General features: G+C 43.6%; 1 protein-coding gene across 1 annotated transcript in view; it reads left to right on the top strand.

Moving 5' to 3' along the window:
* The window catches only part of PLPP3 (phospholipid phosphatase 3), a 44,606-nt gene that overhangs the window by 12,695 nt on the left and 15,658 nt on the right, over positions 1-16,253 (top strand). Inside the window, exon 2 of the mRNA XM_027748692.2 lies at positions 12,219-12,376. Within this exon, the coding sequence (XP_027604493.1) occupies positions 12,219-12,376 (158 nt within the window). The remainder of the gene's footprint in view (positions 1-12,218; positions 12,377-16,253) is intronic.

Below are 16,253 nucleotides of genomic sequence, written 5' to 3'. Positions count from 1 at the left end.
CCAGGACAAAACCCTGCCCCAGAACCTGCAATGAGTGGAGAGTTTGGTGCCTGGTGCCTTTTTCTCCTACCCCACCATAAGCCTCCCCATTCCCCCATGCTCCTCTGCCTGCCCTGCCTCCAAATGATCTGAAGGAAGCTGCTGGGCATGGAAAACTTGAGGCTTTCCACCAATCCCTGACTAAAGAGATTAGCAAGAGTACAAATTGGGAAAACCCAAAACATCTAAAAGCAAAGTGCAAGGAAGCAATAAAATGTCAGGCCATGTTTTCCCTTCTAGTTGATTAAAAATTCTCCTGATAAGCAAGAAAGCTTTCATGGTTGGACAAGACCTGTATTGTGTCAAATGCAGTGAAAGGTTTATTAGAAGGATAAAATGGTGTGGGTGTTGGGCTGTACTTGCAGCCCTCCTGGAATTGTTATCCCCCAGGGCTGAAGGCCTTATGCAAGGGTCTTGGAGCAAAAAGTGTGATGGAGAAACTGCTTCTCCTATGGAGAGAGGAAGATGTATGGAAATGGGGGTGTCTGAAGGGGAGGATGATACAGATTGGTGTCTGTGTGCTGGACCACTGTCAGAAAGGTTAACACAGAGATTGAATACTGGGGGAAGTTGTATGACAAAGATAAAGGAAGAAGAGCAAAAGCCACCAAATTACTGCTAACGAGGGTCTCTGGATGCTATATGTGTATCCATAATGCATCCAACACCGTGACTGAGTGCGTAGCTGTCCTGTGGCTGGGATAATTTCTTTAAATTCTCTCTTGCTGCCCATGTTTACAGTCTCATTTCTGCCCAGGAGCATCAAATTTCTAGTAAATCTAAAATCATGCCCATCTCATGTGCCATTCATTTCTTGGTGGCTTTAAGGACAAGAGGCCATTGAAATGCTGAAGACTGAGAGGAGGGGAAATTCGGTGGACTCACCTTGACTTTTGGAAAGTAGAAAGTCAAGCAGAAGAAGGAAATGAGGACTGACTCTCCTTTTCTCCATGGGAAAAACATCAGCATTGGAAAACAGTGTGCTTGGAGGTCTGCTCCAGGTCAGTGCCAAGATGCTCCACTAGGCCCATGGTTCCCCCGTAGCCTGAGAAATCTTCTTGGGATGAAACACAAGACAAGAATGACAAAGCAGGAAAACAAAAGGCTCACTTCCATGCTGTTGTGTTTGACTTCCCAAGGTTTTAATTGCCAAAGGCTGCACTGAGAGCCAGCTGGCTGCAAAGGGATGCAGATTTCAAGTAAGAGAAGAAAGACTTTTTTTTTTTTATCTTTTTTTTAGAGGAGCTAATAACTGTTATGTTTTCCTGCAGGAGATGCAGTTTTGTGTACGTTTCCCCTCCAAAAAATGAATTATCATTTTTAGGTACCTGTTTCCTCAGCTCCTCCAGCTGCTGTTAAACTCCTCTGTTATTGTTTTACTACCTGTAGGAGTAAGAGGATGCAAGCAGCAGGAAAGGCAAATATGGAGGACAAATTGTACCTCAATTTTAGAATTTTCTCCTTGGAGCAGAAAACTATGCTTTATACAAAGGTAAAATACAGTAGGTGGTTTAACTTGGAAGCCCTTGGCCAGTGCACCAAGAGATGTGCATTTCCCTGCAGATGTGGTACACAGTGACAGCAGGATCAGGCCCACCAGTGTGTGGCCTGGGAACAGGCTGAACAATCCCAATTTTACTGCCAAACCCACATTTTTGTCTGATAACTTGAAGAGAATCAAAAAAGGCCAGCTTAAAATAATAATAATAATAAAGCATGGGACACTTGGCACGCCAGTTGTATAAATCCTTACATTAGCTACCTGTGAATCATCCAGCAGCATGTTAATTGGTACCCCTCAGTAGATGAGGAGTTGGCATCAGGTCTGCATGTAATTACAAGCCACACACAGAAGGACACAGGCAGCTAATGAACTCCTGCCAAACTCCAGCTCCGCTTCTGCGGCTTTTGAAGTCCGCTGGTCTTTCAGCGTTTTGTATAGTAAGCACTGAAAGGCATCAAATCACTCCTTTGACCGTGTTTAGAAAGGGTTGGTTTGTTGAATAACCGAGTCCCTCCAAACTCCCATCTGAGAACTGGAGCATCTATAGGCGCCTTTCTCAACAGAGCAGTAAATAGGCTGGAAATAGAGAACACCCCCAAGGAGTTCCTGAGCTCCTGCCTCGCTGACAGGAGCCAGTGGGCTCTGGTTGCCATGATGGGCTGCAAGAAAAGAAACTATTTCCACTTAAAAATAGTTCAAAACAATCCTACCAATACGATGAGCTTTTTTTCCTCAGTGTTTGATACTGAGGCTGTGCAAAGTGGGGTTCGGAGTTTCACATGGATCTGCAGTTGCATCGGTGTTCTGAGGGAGGTAGTTAAAAGGGTTTTTGAAGGGTTTCTGCCCCATTGGGAGGGCAGGTTTTCGTGATGCTGGATTTGGAAGGTCGTGGTGCTTTTTAATGGATGCTTTGTTGCTGGGATCAGATTTGAGCCTGAACCCTTATCTTCCTCTTTTCATGTCTGAGATGACAAAAGGAGTAGTTGTTGAGATAAAAACAATTTCCATGAAAACCTGTGATTTTCAGGCAAACATACCAGGCGGGTTTCATGGAAGTACCATGGTGAAGAGGAATAATGCAGCTTGGCACGAAGCCCTTCAAAAAAAAAAAAAAAAAAGCAGAGGGAGGAAACAGAAGAGCCTTTGTCAAAATTAACTGCAATAAAGAAAAAGAGACTGCTATTCCCTTGGGCTTCTTTAACCTTTTTTCCTCAATTTATTCACACGTTCCTTGACAGCAGGGCACAGCATTGTTACAGGAGGCTGGAAAGGGAAATTGGGAGTTATCCATTTTGGATTTTAAAAGGCACGGTACATGTTGTGTCCCTTGAGTCCGTGTGAATAGAGGCTTGGCCATTGCCTGTGCCAGTCAGATGTGGCCCAATTTATACTGTCCCTTAAGGAAATGGGGCTATGAAATGTCACCTGGCTGCAAAATGCAGCTGACGAGGGGAGGTTTGGGCTGTGCATGGGAAAGGGGCTGGTGTGACACTGTGTGTGACAAGAAGGATGTGTCCACTGTGGCTGGCCCTGTGCTTGCAGAAGAGGGTGGTGAAATTTTCAGTGTTGCTATTTCACTGCTGCATCACCTGGATTTGCAGAGTTTTCAGTTTCTTAGCGGTATGAAAGCACCCAGAACTCCAAGATGGTGTGCAACATGGAACCATGCTGTCCCCAGAAAATCTGTTTGACTTCTAGGGACATGACTAATTCATAGGGGTGTCATCCAGGGGCAGATAGGGTCAGTATAAGTAAGTTCTTGTGAGCAGTATAGGGTGGACACCTCTGTAACTGCAGGTGATGTCTTGTCTCTGAAGTATCCCGTTCACAGCTGTTTTCCATCAAAGAAACACAAACTCCTATGGATAGCAAGGTGGCAGCAGGGCCAAGGCAGCAGCCTCTGCCTTCCACCTGCAAAATTTCCCTTCCTTGTAGTACAAAGCTATTTTAACTAGGTGCATGATTTTTTTTTAATATTACCTGACTACCAGTGCAATCTCAGTTATATCATGTATTGCTCTATATTAGGATGTCACTCTGTGTAGTAACTGCAATTAAAACACAGGGGAGCCAGAAAAGTGATAATATTATGCTTTTTTTAACCCATTGGTGAACAGGCAAAACCTTACCGAGATCTGCTCGAGGGACCACCGAGATCACCCCCCATCACTTTAGGGCCCTTTGGATCACTTCCACCCACGCTCACGTCTCTTTGCCTTTCAGCACTGTGTGCTGTGCACTATATCCTGGAAACTCCACCAAATCGCGACTACCGAGGGGGAAAAGTTTCATTTCCAGTTAATCAAGGGAGTTGTGTAATACCATTTTCTCCTGGGGAACTTCCAGAAAAAAGAAAGGAGGGGAGGGAAAGGGGGGTATTACATAAAGCAAGTATATTAAGAGGAAATAAATTATGAATTAAAAGTGATTAGTGAACTTCCAAGGAAGAGGTCAGAAGTGCTTTTTGTAATACAAACTTTTTAAGCTTCCAGTGCTTGTATTGGGTTACAGAGTTATAACCCGGCCTTATTTGTGCAGGTGGCTGCTGCTTCAAATCAGAAGAAGGATTTTGCATTTACAATAGGTACATTGACAGAACTGGGTCAAAAAGCTACTGGTGGCAGGCATCAGTGCTGTGGCCAGGGGCTCTGCTGCCTCCTACACAGGGGCAGTTGCTCCTGAAAACGTGCTTAATTACAATGGCAGTGCCTGGCCAGGATGCTCAGGAATGAGGGAAGGAAGTTTGGGAAGTTCAGCAGATGAATTCTGACCTGGTTAACTGGCTTTATTTTTGCTTCAAGTGCTTTGTGTCTTTATTGATTTAAAAATAATTAAGAGGATTTTGTCGACTGCATCCCATTGGCTCCACTTGTTCTTGTTATGGTTTGGGGTGGCTGTGCAAAGAGAAGGAGCCAGGGCTTGTATGTGGGGGTGTTGGGGGGCAGTAAGCTGAGATAAGGAATCTTTGCTTGAGATTTTATATATTAAAACAATGCCTACAGCTCACAAAGCTTTCCTCTCGAATAGAAGTTGATAGAGTGGTTGGATGGGGCCCTGAGCAACCTGGTCTAGTGGGTGACACCCCTGCCCATGGCAGGGTGTTGTAACTGGGTGATCTTTAAGGTTCCTTCCAACTCAAGCCTTTCTATCATTCTATGAATCTATATGAGTAGAAAACAGAGTTGTTATTAGATGGGGAAATATTAGAGCTCATGCAGCCAATGTGTGCAGGTGGATGAAGGGAGCAGACTCTCTGCTCATCCTTGCATCCATTTGACAGAAAGCTCTTAGATTTTCCCCAAAGAAACAGGGTGTTGGGTTTTGGTGGGGCTGGGCGGTGGTCTGAGCCCTTCCTCGAAGGCTGAGCCCTGAGGAGCAATGGTGAGGCTTGTTCCAAACCCCACTGACCGGCAGAGTAAACCCTGTTCGCTTCGTTTGTAATTGAAAACATAATAGTCGCCACAGTGTATTTTTCACACAATCTGTTTGCCTTCAGTATTGCAGAGTTCACAGGCACATTTTTATTGTTTTTACATTTTTTCCCCTCTCTTCAGGCTGGGTTATCCTAGGTCAGACTTGTCATATCTGTGAGACTTCCAAAGCACATGGATGTATAGAGGTACCTCAAAAGATGCTGATGCATTGGGATTTTCACGGTGTGTCGCATTTTATTCTTTGTTGTAGACAATGTGAAATTATGGCTTTGTTCCCATCATGTTTTGCTGGAGCTGGCTCTGGATTCCTGTTGGTAATGTCTTTTTTTATTCACCCTCTCCAAATTTGCTGGTTGGCCAGTCTGGTTTAAATCTGTTTTACCCCACAAATGCAAACTTTTATATGCATCTACATATTGTGGCTTGGATAAGACCTTTTGTCTTATTAATGCATTTTTAGGTATTAAAAATATATGTGCTCTTTAATATAAAGCTCTTTTAATGCATCAGCTCATGCCAAACTCCCATGAGGAACAGCTTAACACTCTTAGTAGAATTCCCTTCTTCTCTTTCTTCCTTTGTATGTGGTCTTTACCTCTGAAAATAGGTAACAGGTACTCAGTGAAAGCATTATTTCTCCCAGCAAAACCAATGGCAGCATTCCTGTTCATCTGGAGATTCTTAAAGCGTGGGTCTGGCACATTGTGCTCCAACCACTTTAGGAAGTGTTTCTACCGAGGTTTCAAATCCAGAGGAATTTGCAGTGCATGAGAATAATTTGACATTTGGTTTAAAGTGCCTGTGACCAAGAACCTTTTTATAATAATATTCTCCTAGGATGGTTGGGTCAATAAACATGCTCCATGTTGCACAGGGCTGTATTAACCAAAAAGGATAAGTATCATGGAATCCTAGAATGGTTTGGACTGTAAGGGACCATAAAGGTTGTCTCGTTCCAATCCTGCTGCTGTGGGCAGGGACACCTTCCACTAGATCAGGTTGCTCAAAGTCTCGTCCAACCTGCCCTTGAACACTTCCAGGGATGGATATGTCTCTGGAGGATGGGCTTGGGCAGCAAATAAAGACACCTGTCATTTGTGACACCACATTTGGTTCCTTTTAAAGGTTCATCTCAAGTACCTCTGCAGCTTGGGGTCATCAGTGTTACATGGTTGTCCATGTAGAAGGTGAATATTCCTGGCTTTCTTCTTGTTTGCTAGTGCACTAGCAGGCATGAGAAGATGCTTTTCTGTGTTCCTGGTTAACCAGTTCTTATTAAAAAACAAACAGAAAACCCCCCAAAAAGTAAGGACCCAGAAAATATCATCTAGTTCAAAATGAATCTGTGTCTGCCCACTAGGAAGTCTTCTGGACTCTGTAGCGACTGGTGGACCTAAAAATGGTGAGGTTTACGTTCAAGTTCCTATGATTTGGCTGAAATATAACTAATAATTATAAAGTGGACGGAAATGTCACACTCTTCATAGGAAGAGCACCAGACAGATTGACATAGATAGGGGCAAACGTTCATGTGAGTTACGTGAAAGAACCTACAACAAGTCGGAAATTAACTAATAATTTGTTGCCTTTTTTATGTTTTTGTGGAAATCAACCTGTTGTGTCCTAGAACTTTTCTGAACAGGTCAAATCAGAGAAATGCAATATATACTGATCCTTGTTTATAGGTTCTTTAGTACTCTAAAGCAGGTACCTGTTTTACTGTAAAGTCTAGGGTTTGTTTGTGTGGAGAATTTTCTATCCTCATGTGTCTGTGTAGCTGAGAGTAGTGGAACTGTAATAGAGTTGAATGGGAATATGTTTTGCAAACAAAGATATTAGATGTGTTTCCAAAATACAGGCATATGCACAGAGCAATCTTCTGGACTGCTGGAACCAAGGTAAAGAACAATTAAGACTGCGCAGGTAATAAAATAGCAGAGCTGATGGTTAGCCTAATTGCATCCTAGTCCTTCTTGTCCTAGTGAATATATGGCCCTTGACTATCCAGATTCAGTCAAAAACCATGGTCTTGGAGGTGCATCACTGCTGCTTTCAAGACATTTAAAAATCCCAACATAATGGCTCAATCCAGTCTGCGGTAGGATCCTTCTTTTGTCTGTCACTGGACTGTGGATCTGGTCCCTTGAGGTTATTTTTTGGTTGGTGACGCTCCTACCATTCCTTCAGATGCTCCTAGTGCTGGTGCATAAATGGGCTCTGTTTTGATTGACAGCATATGCCTGATATGGTGGAAATGTGGAAAATGTGGAAATACTTCTATTCTTTGGGTTGTTACATTTTATTTGTGTGTGTGTATATATATATATATATATATATATACATACATACAATGTAAATTGGCTGCAAGAGCTGTTCACTCTTGTAGCAGATGCCAAGGCTGGTCTTGCAGTGCTGCAATTCCTCTCTACAAGTTGGGGAAGCCAACTTTTAAAGCCCCAATAAAAGCCTACCGTAGGCTAATCTAGTTTTTATGCATTTTAAAATATGTACAAGTATTGTAAACCAAATAAGGTTTATGTGTTCCCAAGATCAGCCACTAAGTACTTCAAATAGAAAGCCTATCTCTTGTAGGTACCCAAATATTTACAGAGTGTGATTTAAATGAGGAATTAGAGACTCCACTCAGCCCTGCCAAATTATTTAATGGTCTTTTTCACTTTATTAAGCTGGATGTCTAATCTACCGAAACCTTAAGAACACCCAGGGCCTGGACACAGGCAGGCAAACACATCATGGAATGCTTGTTAGAAATTACCATTGCTTTGTTGAGATAGCCAGCACCATCCCACTGACCTGCAGGGTTGAAAGAAGAAAGATTTAATGGAGGAAAAAACCCAACCTCCATCAAAACCAAACATTTAGAAAGAAAAAGGCAGTGATGGTGTTTAATTTGGTGCAAAGGTGAAGGCTGGGCTGGGAAGATGAGAGTGGCATGGGTGGGTCGCTGCAGAAATGCCTCCTGCCTTCCGCTCCTTCTGCTTTTTGATGAGTGGCCAATGAAAGCTTATCCCCTTTTAAATTTTTTTCCCCATTAAATCTGCACAAGTGTTAAATTTTCAAAGACTGAGATTCAAAGCGCTGTACCCAACACAGAGCCCTTTTTTTCTCCTGGCTTTGATTTTATGCACATTTCAGGCTGGTCAGAGAGTACACGGGAGTTTTGTTTAGGCTTGGTGGTGGGGTTTTAGCTTTCATGCTGCCAGCCTTCCCAGGATTATTGCCTATTAATTGCCTCTTAATAAAGGTGCTGACCAGAGAAAGGAATATTTTTTCCTTGGTGCTAGATTTCCAAACTTTGACAAGTAAATTTAAACCCTGCTCTGAAATACCTTAGTGTAGGACACCAGCGGTTAGAGGTCACCAAGTCACTTGGACTTCCTCCCAACAATCATTTTTCAATGTCCAGTCCCACAGCATCCTGCAGTGCCTTGCACAATTCTTTAGTGTCCACACCTGCTCCATGACACTTGGAGCAGGGCTGAGCCTGTTTGGATGGGGCAGGATCAGTCCTCAAGAGATTTCTATTATGCTCATGGTTTGGAGCTGTGTTTGATCTCCTACAGCATAGTTGGATGAAAGATTGTGGTTGGGATTCCCTTGTTCTTTTATTAAAGTAAAAAATCCCCTTTGTATAACAAAAAAAACTTTCCTTCACCTTGTGAATGATGTTAGAGTTCAGAAGGTAATTTCAGCTCCATTTACCTTTTATACGTTGGAACAAGCAAATCCCTTTGTTTTATGCTTTAGTTTCCTGTGTCTGTGAGGTGGGGATAGCAGCCCTTCCCTGCTTGCACAGTTCTATATGGATGTACCAGTGTTGCCCCCATGCTTTAGGACATGGTCCACAGGCTGCTGTGTTGTTTCTTAGCATGGAGATACCAGTATTAAGGGGGCAGGATTATTTTCAGAGAAGGGCGATTATCCCCAAAATCAGTGGAATTTTTTTTGCCTGCCCTGTATTTCTGTTGTTCACTTCAGTGCAAGTCACCATTAATTACTGTTTTCTGAAATGTACCTCTTGTATTCTCAATAGTTTTGTACCATGTATAGGAGTGGGAAGACTTAGCAGCTTTATGGGTTTTGGCTGTTGAATCTCTACATCCAAATCCCTGCAGCCAGGGATGCACAGTCTGAATTTCCTACTAAAATGCTGAATCCAACAGGCAGACTGGGGCAGAAAAGGTGATGGGGACAGATGTTTCATCTTCACAGTACAACCCTACACCTATATTGCCTGCCTTCCATTTCCAAGGTGTGTGGACTGTAGCCCCACTTCTGGATACCTTTGCCTCTGGCAGATCTTCTAGTGTGAATAATGTCTCTAGTGTTTTGCTGGGGATTCCAAGGGCATCTCTCTCGGCATTTAATTTTCTATCTTCTTCCAGACTTCCCTCTGTAGAGTTTTTTTTTGCAAAACCCATACTCTGGCTGTCTTTTGGTACTGGTACAAGTTTCTCTGTGCTGCAACCCCCTTGCCAAAAAAACTGTGAGCAGTGACCTAGTCCCTTAGACAACCCATCCTCCAAGAAATAACCTTGTGGAAGAAGAGCCATTTTGAGCACAATTTACTGTTTGCCATGGGCTGGGGTCTTCTCTTCCTTGGGTGAAAGAGCAGCCTCTCACCCAGCCCTCAAAATTAAAGGCATGTTATGTCTTATAAGTAATATCCGTTTAGGTATGGAAAGTGTGTTTATGTTTCTCATGTTAAAAAAAGGGGAAGGGAAAAAAAAAGGTAATCTGAGGTTACTGTTTTGCTGGAAAAATATCAAGACTTGATTGGCAATATCCCACTAAACCACAAGTTTGTAGGAGAGAAAACAAACCCATTGGATTTTCTAAACTATGCCTATGTGCTTTATGAAAATGTGTCCCATATAGGTCACTTATGCGCTTATTATAGCTGTGGCAAGTGTACACATAATTGAATCGCGGAAATACTACCCCATGCTGCTCAATGAATGAAGAGAAAACAAATCTTTATTATTCCTGGGTTCACATAATATATAGGAACACTATTGTCTTTTTTTTTTATTTTTTTTTTTAAGCCAGTTTTAGCTTTCAGATGTATTTTATTGTCTGTGGGAACATGTGTTTTACAGACCTGTCATGTGAAAGCTATTAACAAGAGGAACTGGAGGAATAACAATAAGCCACGTAACCGTGGCATGTCTACTCCCCGAGTTCAACTGTTACGCTGCCGCTCCGAGCGCGTGTGAAATCGGATCGCGCCGAGCGGCGTTAGCGCTTCTCCTACCATTTTTCATTTGGAAACTTAAAGATTTTTTAAGTGGCCTATTAATATGGGATTGCTGGCATCAGAGGTGCGTTTTGGGGCCAAGCTGGCCGGGCATCAAAACAGTTAAATAGTGGAATGAAGATCAACTGGGTTCACGCGAGATGTCCGATTTTATTTACCAAATCTGAGCTGGGCAGGCAGTTCTGAAACTGTTCCTCGCTGGTTCACACATGTGGTGGAAACTATTCTGCCTTGCCAAGCATCACGGAGCCCAGAATTTGCAATTAACCTACTTCCAGAGCTTTTAGAGAGGATCTGAAAGGGGCCCTGAGCTGTGGCCTTGACCGCTGCTGGCTCCCTGAATAGCTTCATATTTGTGTGTGTTGTCCTTGCTCACAGGTGATGGAGTTTTTCCTTTTTCTTAAGACTAAGAAAACCTTGTAGTAATCCTGGATTAGGCAAACCTATTAACATACAGGAAGAGGAGCCAAAAGTGATTGCGCAAAGTGAGATCCAGAGAGTGGTTCATGTGGAGAACATGTGGAACATTATTTCGATGACACTTTGTAGCAACCTGGATGATGCCCTTGCTAATCACATCTAGTAGACTGTGTTCACTACAAATGTACTGTGAACAAATTTGGGTCAAACCCAACAGCACTTCACTTTTTATTTCCTTTTTTATTAATTTTAGAAGGAAAAACCCTCTGATGTCTTTGACTTCTAGCTGTGTAAACAAACCCACAGATACTTAAGCAAGTTAGTGGTCGACAAGTATTCCCTAGTGCTTTCTGTAGGATCTGGGCGTGAGACCTGTTGTCTTGGCCCAAGGACAGCTTGAACCACTGTGCATTTGTTTTTCCCCTTACCTGGGTTTCGCTCTGCAAGTGGGAGGAGGGTTTCCTGTACCTTGTGGTTTGTGATTACTCTGAATGTGGGTTTCGGGGAATCTGGGGCTTATTTTGGTGGGGATGTAGTGCTCCTCTCGGTGATGGACTTAATAGCAAAGGTGGATGGGGAAACTGAGGCAAAGGGAAGGAGGGTGCCCTGCCCAAGGTGACATTGTGGCTGGGAAACACCCTAGGGTTTTCCTTCTAGTTTTGAGGCAAGGCTGTATTTCTCTGAAAAACTTATAAGAACTTGGAGTTACAGACATTTCCAGCAATTTCCAGGTGTTCCCTTCACGTCCTAGCCTCATGTTTTTGAGCAGATCTGCCCCCTACCTGGTGCAAAGGTCCAGCCAAGCTGTGCAGATGCAGGAAATCCTGCACAGAGGGTTCACAAATAGCATTTAAAAAACAGATTTCACATGGCTTTATTGTGATTGAAGGTGAACAGGTTCTGATGGGACTCCATTGGCTCTTGTGGAGGGGCTGGTCCTTGCATGGGTGGGTCAAGGATGGGTATCCCACAGCTGCTCAAGGCACATACTTGTTGCATGAGTAGGTACAAACACACATATACCCTGTAAATACAGAGAGGAGTGAGCCAAGGAAGGCTTCAAAGGCATAAAAGTGATGGGCCTGGAGTGTAGCTGGGCTGACCAGGTAGAAGCCATACAGATACTCGATCCTCCAGTGTTTGTTTGCACAGCTCTGGGCTGCCCGGCCATGGGGCGCTCGGCAGAGCATCGGGCCCTCCCTAGAGAAAAGTGCCAGATTAGTTTTCATGGCCTTTTGCAGAGGGATTGCTTCAGGGGTCTGTTCCTGTAAGTTAATATTTGCAATGCACAAGGCTTAACTGAAACCAGGCTGCACAGACATCTGATAACCATAACAGAGGAGATGCTTTTTCCCCGCAAGACCGACTTGGAAAAACAAATCCCAAACCTATTCCCTTTGGAAAGATAGGAATATGGAAAGACAAGCATCAGGAACGGTGCTGCGTGGTTTGCAAGGGGTTTTCTAGTTGAGTTTTTTTTTGTGAGCTGCTTGTGTTTGCCTGTATTGATAATGGGTTTGGTTGTTTCTCCCCTTCTTTGCAGCTGGGTTGCCCTTCCTCATCATTGAAACGAGCACAATCCAGCCCTACCAGCGGGGCTTCTACTGCGACGATGAAAGCATCAGGTACCCACAGAAGAATGTGGAGACTATCAACGATGCAGTGCTGTGTGCTGCAGGCATCCTCATTGCCATCCTCGCTGTAAGTAGCACCTCTGAAATCTCCTCTTCTGTCCCTTGAGGGGCTTTTTTGTCACCTCTTTTAGCACCAACATCCCGTCAGCAGGGGAGTTTAACACAGTCTTGCCAGTGTGTTCACAGGATCTACTAAGGTTCACATCTCCTCTGCAATGATTTGACTTCACTGTAAGCATGGCAGCAAACATTTGCAAATGAAAGCATGTAATGAGAGGAATGAGATTAGTCTTGAAGCCCGTAAACAGGCCCAAAGCTGTTGGGGCAAGTCTGTGAGCTTCACAAGAGCTTTTTCACCCTCCGGTAGGAGTTCAGAGTAGAGGCAAAAACACTTGAGTGTCAGTAAGGACTTGGCATAGTTTGTCCCTATTAAAATTACTCTTGGTATTTGCCTATTTCGTAAGGTTTAAAAAACAAAGGAAGGATACATCTTTTCAGCTAACCAGTGCCTGGAAAAGTTTAACAGGTTAGTATTAGGTTTTTAAGAGATTGCATATTACAACCATTTTCAAATGACAATTAAAACCTTCCATGGGGAGCATATTCCCAGAGTCCTCATTGTAAAAAGTAGGTAATGCACCACCTTCCCAATGTCTCTTCGTTTTCCTTTTCCTGACAGTTTCCCTAGACCGGAATTGATTGCATGGTGAGAGCTTTCAGTGTCAGCCAAAATGCTGAACTCAGCTCACAGAGTTGAGTGTCTTTATGCCAGCATGTACCTGGTGCTGGGGCAGAAGACAAGAGCTGTCTCCTGGTTGTTGCTTAAACGCTTCCAGCTAAGATGAAATTCTCCTATGAAAAGTACCTATATTTTCCTTCTCACCTGCTGCCAGAAATGCTCAGGTGCTTTCCCAGTGACGCTGCCTTCCTCTCAGTCCTTCAGCTGGGAGGGATGGTGATGGAGAGGTCAGGAATACTTGTTCTCATTGTAGCTTCTGTCTTTCCTCATAGAAGCAATGTCATAGGCAATAGATATTTTAGGATGGCACAGTGCCTGTTTTGGTAATACCCCATCCTCAGCCTTGCTGCTTCCTGACATGAATATCTGCATCACTTCCTGATCTCTCCATCATCTCCTGACCACATACACTCACTAAGCAAAGCAGGTCCCCAAAACTGCTCTGTTCCTATGCCCCCTCCCTTCCCAAAGCAAGCCCAAAAGGTGCCAAACCCCCAATTCTATAAACAGCAGAATTTTACCCTGCAGGTGAATAACCCCCAGTGTGGAAAAGCCATAAAAACAAAATGAAAAAGCCTCTCATTTTTGCATTACTGCCTGAGCTATCGGCACGCCAGCTCCATGTGCAGTGCTCTTCTGATTTGTAATGAGGCAGTGGCAAATATAGGAGTTGGAACAGAGACTGGAAACATAATCAGCTGCCTATGTGATCCATCAACTTTCTACCACGAAATAGCAGGTCAATTAAAAGAGAAAGAAAATCCCCAAAGAATTTGATGTTTCTGCCCTGGTTTCACTGTGCCCACAACAAATGTAACTTAATAAGGTAAATTCAAAAGCTCAGTTATTTGCTGCTGAGTGACACAAATGGCTAACGAGGAATTGAAGCAACAGATTTCTTTGCTAAGGCAGCCTGCATGGAAAATTCAAGTCAGCCTGACCTCCTTTTTCAGATGTAACCCAGATACCAGAATTACTGTAGCATAATAGGAATTCCTTCCAAATCCACAAAGCACTGACTCTGCTCCTTTCGCTCCCATCATTTGCCTTCGGAAGGCAGGACGGTGGTTGTGAGGACTTCCACGGAGCTGGCATTTGGGATGGGGCAGCCAAAATTTCACGCCCTTGCTTTATGTGCCGTCACAGGCAGTGTAGCCTGGGGTAAAAGGTCCAGGTCATGTTTTAAGTGGCTTGAGGACACCCAGAGAGCTTGTTAAGTAAACGGCAGAGATGAGTCCTTGGCTTCAATCAGGATGTGAGAGGATATACATTTGGTTTTAATATCTGTATATTTACTGACTTCAGGCAAATTTCTGTGCAGATGACACTGGATAGGCTCGTGCCTCTGAGCTGTGCACTCTCACATCTCTCCTGACTGCTCTTCATGCTGGGAAATTGTAAATTTTATGTTGGTGGTCCCTTGGATGGCGAGGGGAAGGTGACACTCTCCTCTTCCTGAGCCTCATACAGCTACCACTGCTGTGGTCTCCTGTGTCCCCACACCTGAAAGCCTTTGAAATATTCCTAGGAAAATTAATTTCCTAGGTGATCTACGTTACACAGCTGGGTTAGCTGGGTGTTTTGCAGTTGAAGGTGATACACCAATGTGATTAGCACAGAGAACGTTACACTAGAGACATAAGTGACTAGAAAAGCTCTAAAAGTAATTATAGGCTCATTGAATTGCTTATAATAAGAATAAAATGGGCATGACAACCAAAAGTCTGCAAAAAGCATTCACTGACAGAAAAGTTTGATATTGGCTTCTCTCTAGTGACCATCTTTCTTAAATGTGTGAGACAGTCCCTGGGAGCTGTGCCCATCACCTGGGAATGGCATATGTCCCATGTGGATGGCTCGCCAGAAATGTGAGGCATGAGAAGAGCTTAATATCTTTAAAACTTGTTTTCTTTTCAGGATGTCCTTCCAGTCCATGCACATCTGTGCTGCATTAGTTTTTCACCGTCCTGCTTTATCTGGGACATCGCTGCCAAAAAAACAAGTTTACCCAATTTTTACCTTCTCATTAAGGTTGAGCCATGCCTTTCACTGAGTGGGGAGGGTTCATAGGTACCCAGCAGCATGTTAGTGAGGGAATGAAGGCTCCAGTTTACAATCTGCTACATGTGTGCAATTACCCAGACCACCAACGGTGAGAGAAAAATATTAATCCCCAGACCTTTGTTGGTCCCTGTTTAAAATGGTCACATGCCTTTCCAAGGCCAAGAGCCTCAGGTTTACGTGTTTGTGAGTTTGGAGTAATGGCACATCTGCCAGTATGAGATATCATCCTTAGTTTGTCTCATCTCCCCCCTGTGAAAACCATGAGTTTTGAGCCTCTTAGCTCCCCTTCATGTGAATTTAGGCTTTCAGGAGTGCAAGTGGTGCTTTGACCTCGTACAGGAGCCTCTGTGTGCATCCAGGACAACCTGACCTTGCAGTCCTCATGCCAGTAAGTTTCCTGGCTTGCCAGCTTGTACTGGAAAATGGTCCAAAATGGAGATAAACCATGGTCTTTGGAGACTGTGAGAATTAAAATGATGCTGTAGCTGGTTAGCTGCAGCTGCCTAAACAACTCTTGGTCACTGACAGATTTCCAAGAGTAAATCTCAGCTGTGACGTGTAAACTCCAAAATGACGGTGCAGCCACCCAAAGCTTCCCTGTGCATGGTAGCAGAGCACACTCTAGCTTGGCCTTTATTTTTTATTATTCTAGTTGTATCTCTCTTTGATAAAGCTTGCTTAGCTGCAATTTCAGCTGCCTTAGGTCAACCTTTGTTTTTTCAAGCCCTGGTACGAGTGAGTTCAAACAATGATACAGCTTCATCTCCTCTTAGTCTAATTGCCATACTTTTCCAGTTTATTAGTTTCCAAGGGCTGTGCCAAGCTTTTAAAAAAGGTAGGCAGGGGAGCTTCGTCTGCTGCTTACAGCTGGCAGGCTGCCACACCAGGAGGAATATTGCTGGCTGCTCCAGAAAGGGATTAACATGAAGGCATTTTTCCTGACAGTTAATTTTACATATCATAGTCTCCATGACTAGAGAGAAGCAGGGACAAGGGGGCACCCAAAAAAAATCCTCTGCCTCGATTTATTACTCAGGTATAAAAACATTTAAAGTAATGAATAAAATCCTAAAGCTGTAAATCTGGAGCTTAAAACTTAGGTGTGTAGCGTGACGGAGAACAATTTAAGCCTTTGCCTCTT

The sequence above is a fragment of the Pipra filicauda genome, unplaced genomic scaffold, assembly GCF_003945595.2.
Source record: "Pipra filicauda isolate LSUMZ 115617 unplaced genomic scaffold, ASM394559v2 scaffold19_size4547281_pilon, whole genome shotgun sequence".
Taxonomy (NCBI): Eukaryota; Metazoa; Chordata; class Aves; order Passeriformes; family Pipridae; genus Pipra; species Pipra filicauda.
The sequence above is the reverse complement of the archived record's forward strand: the minus strand, read 5'-3'. Positions and strand labels throughout refer to the sequence as shown.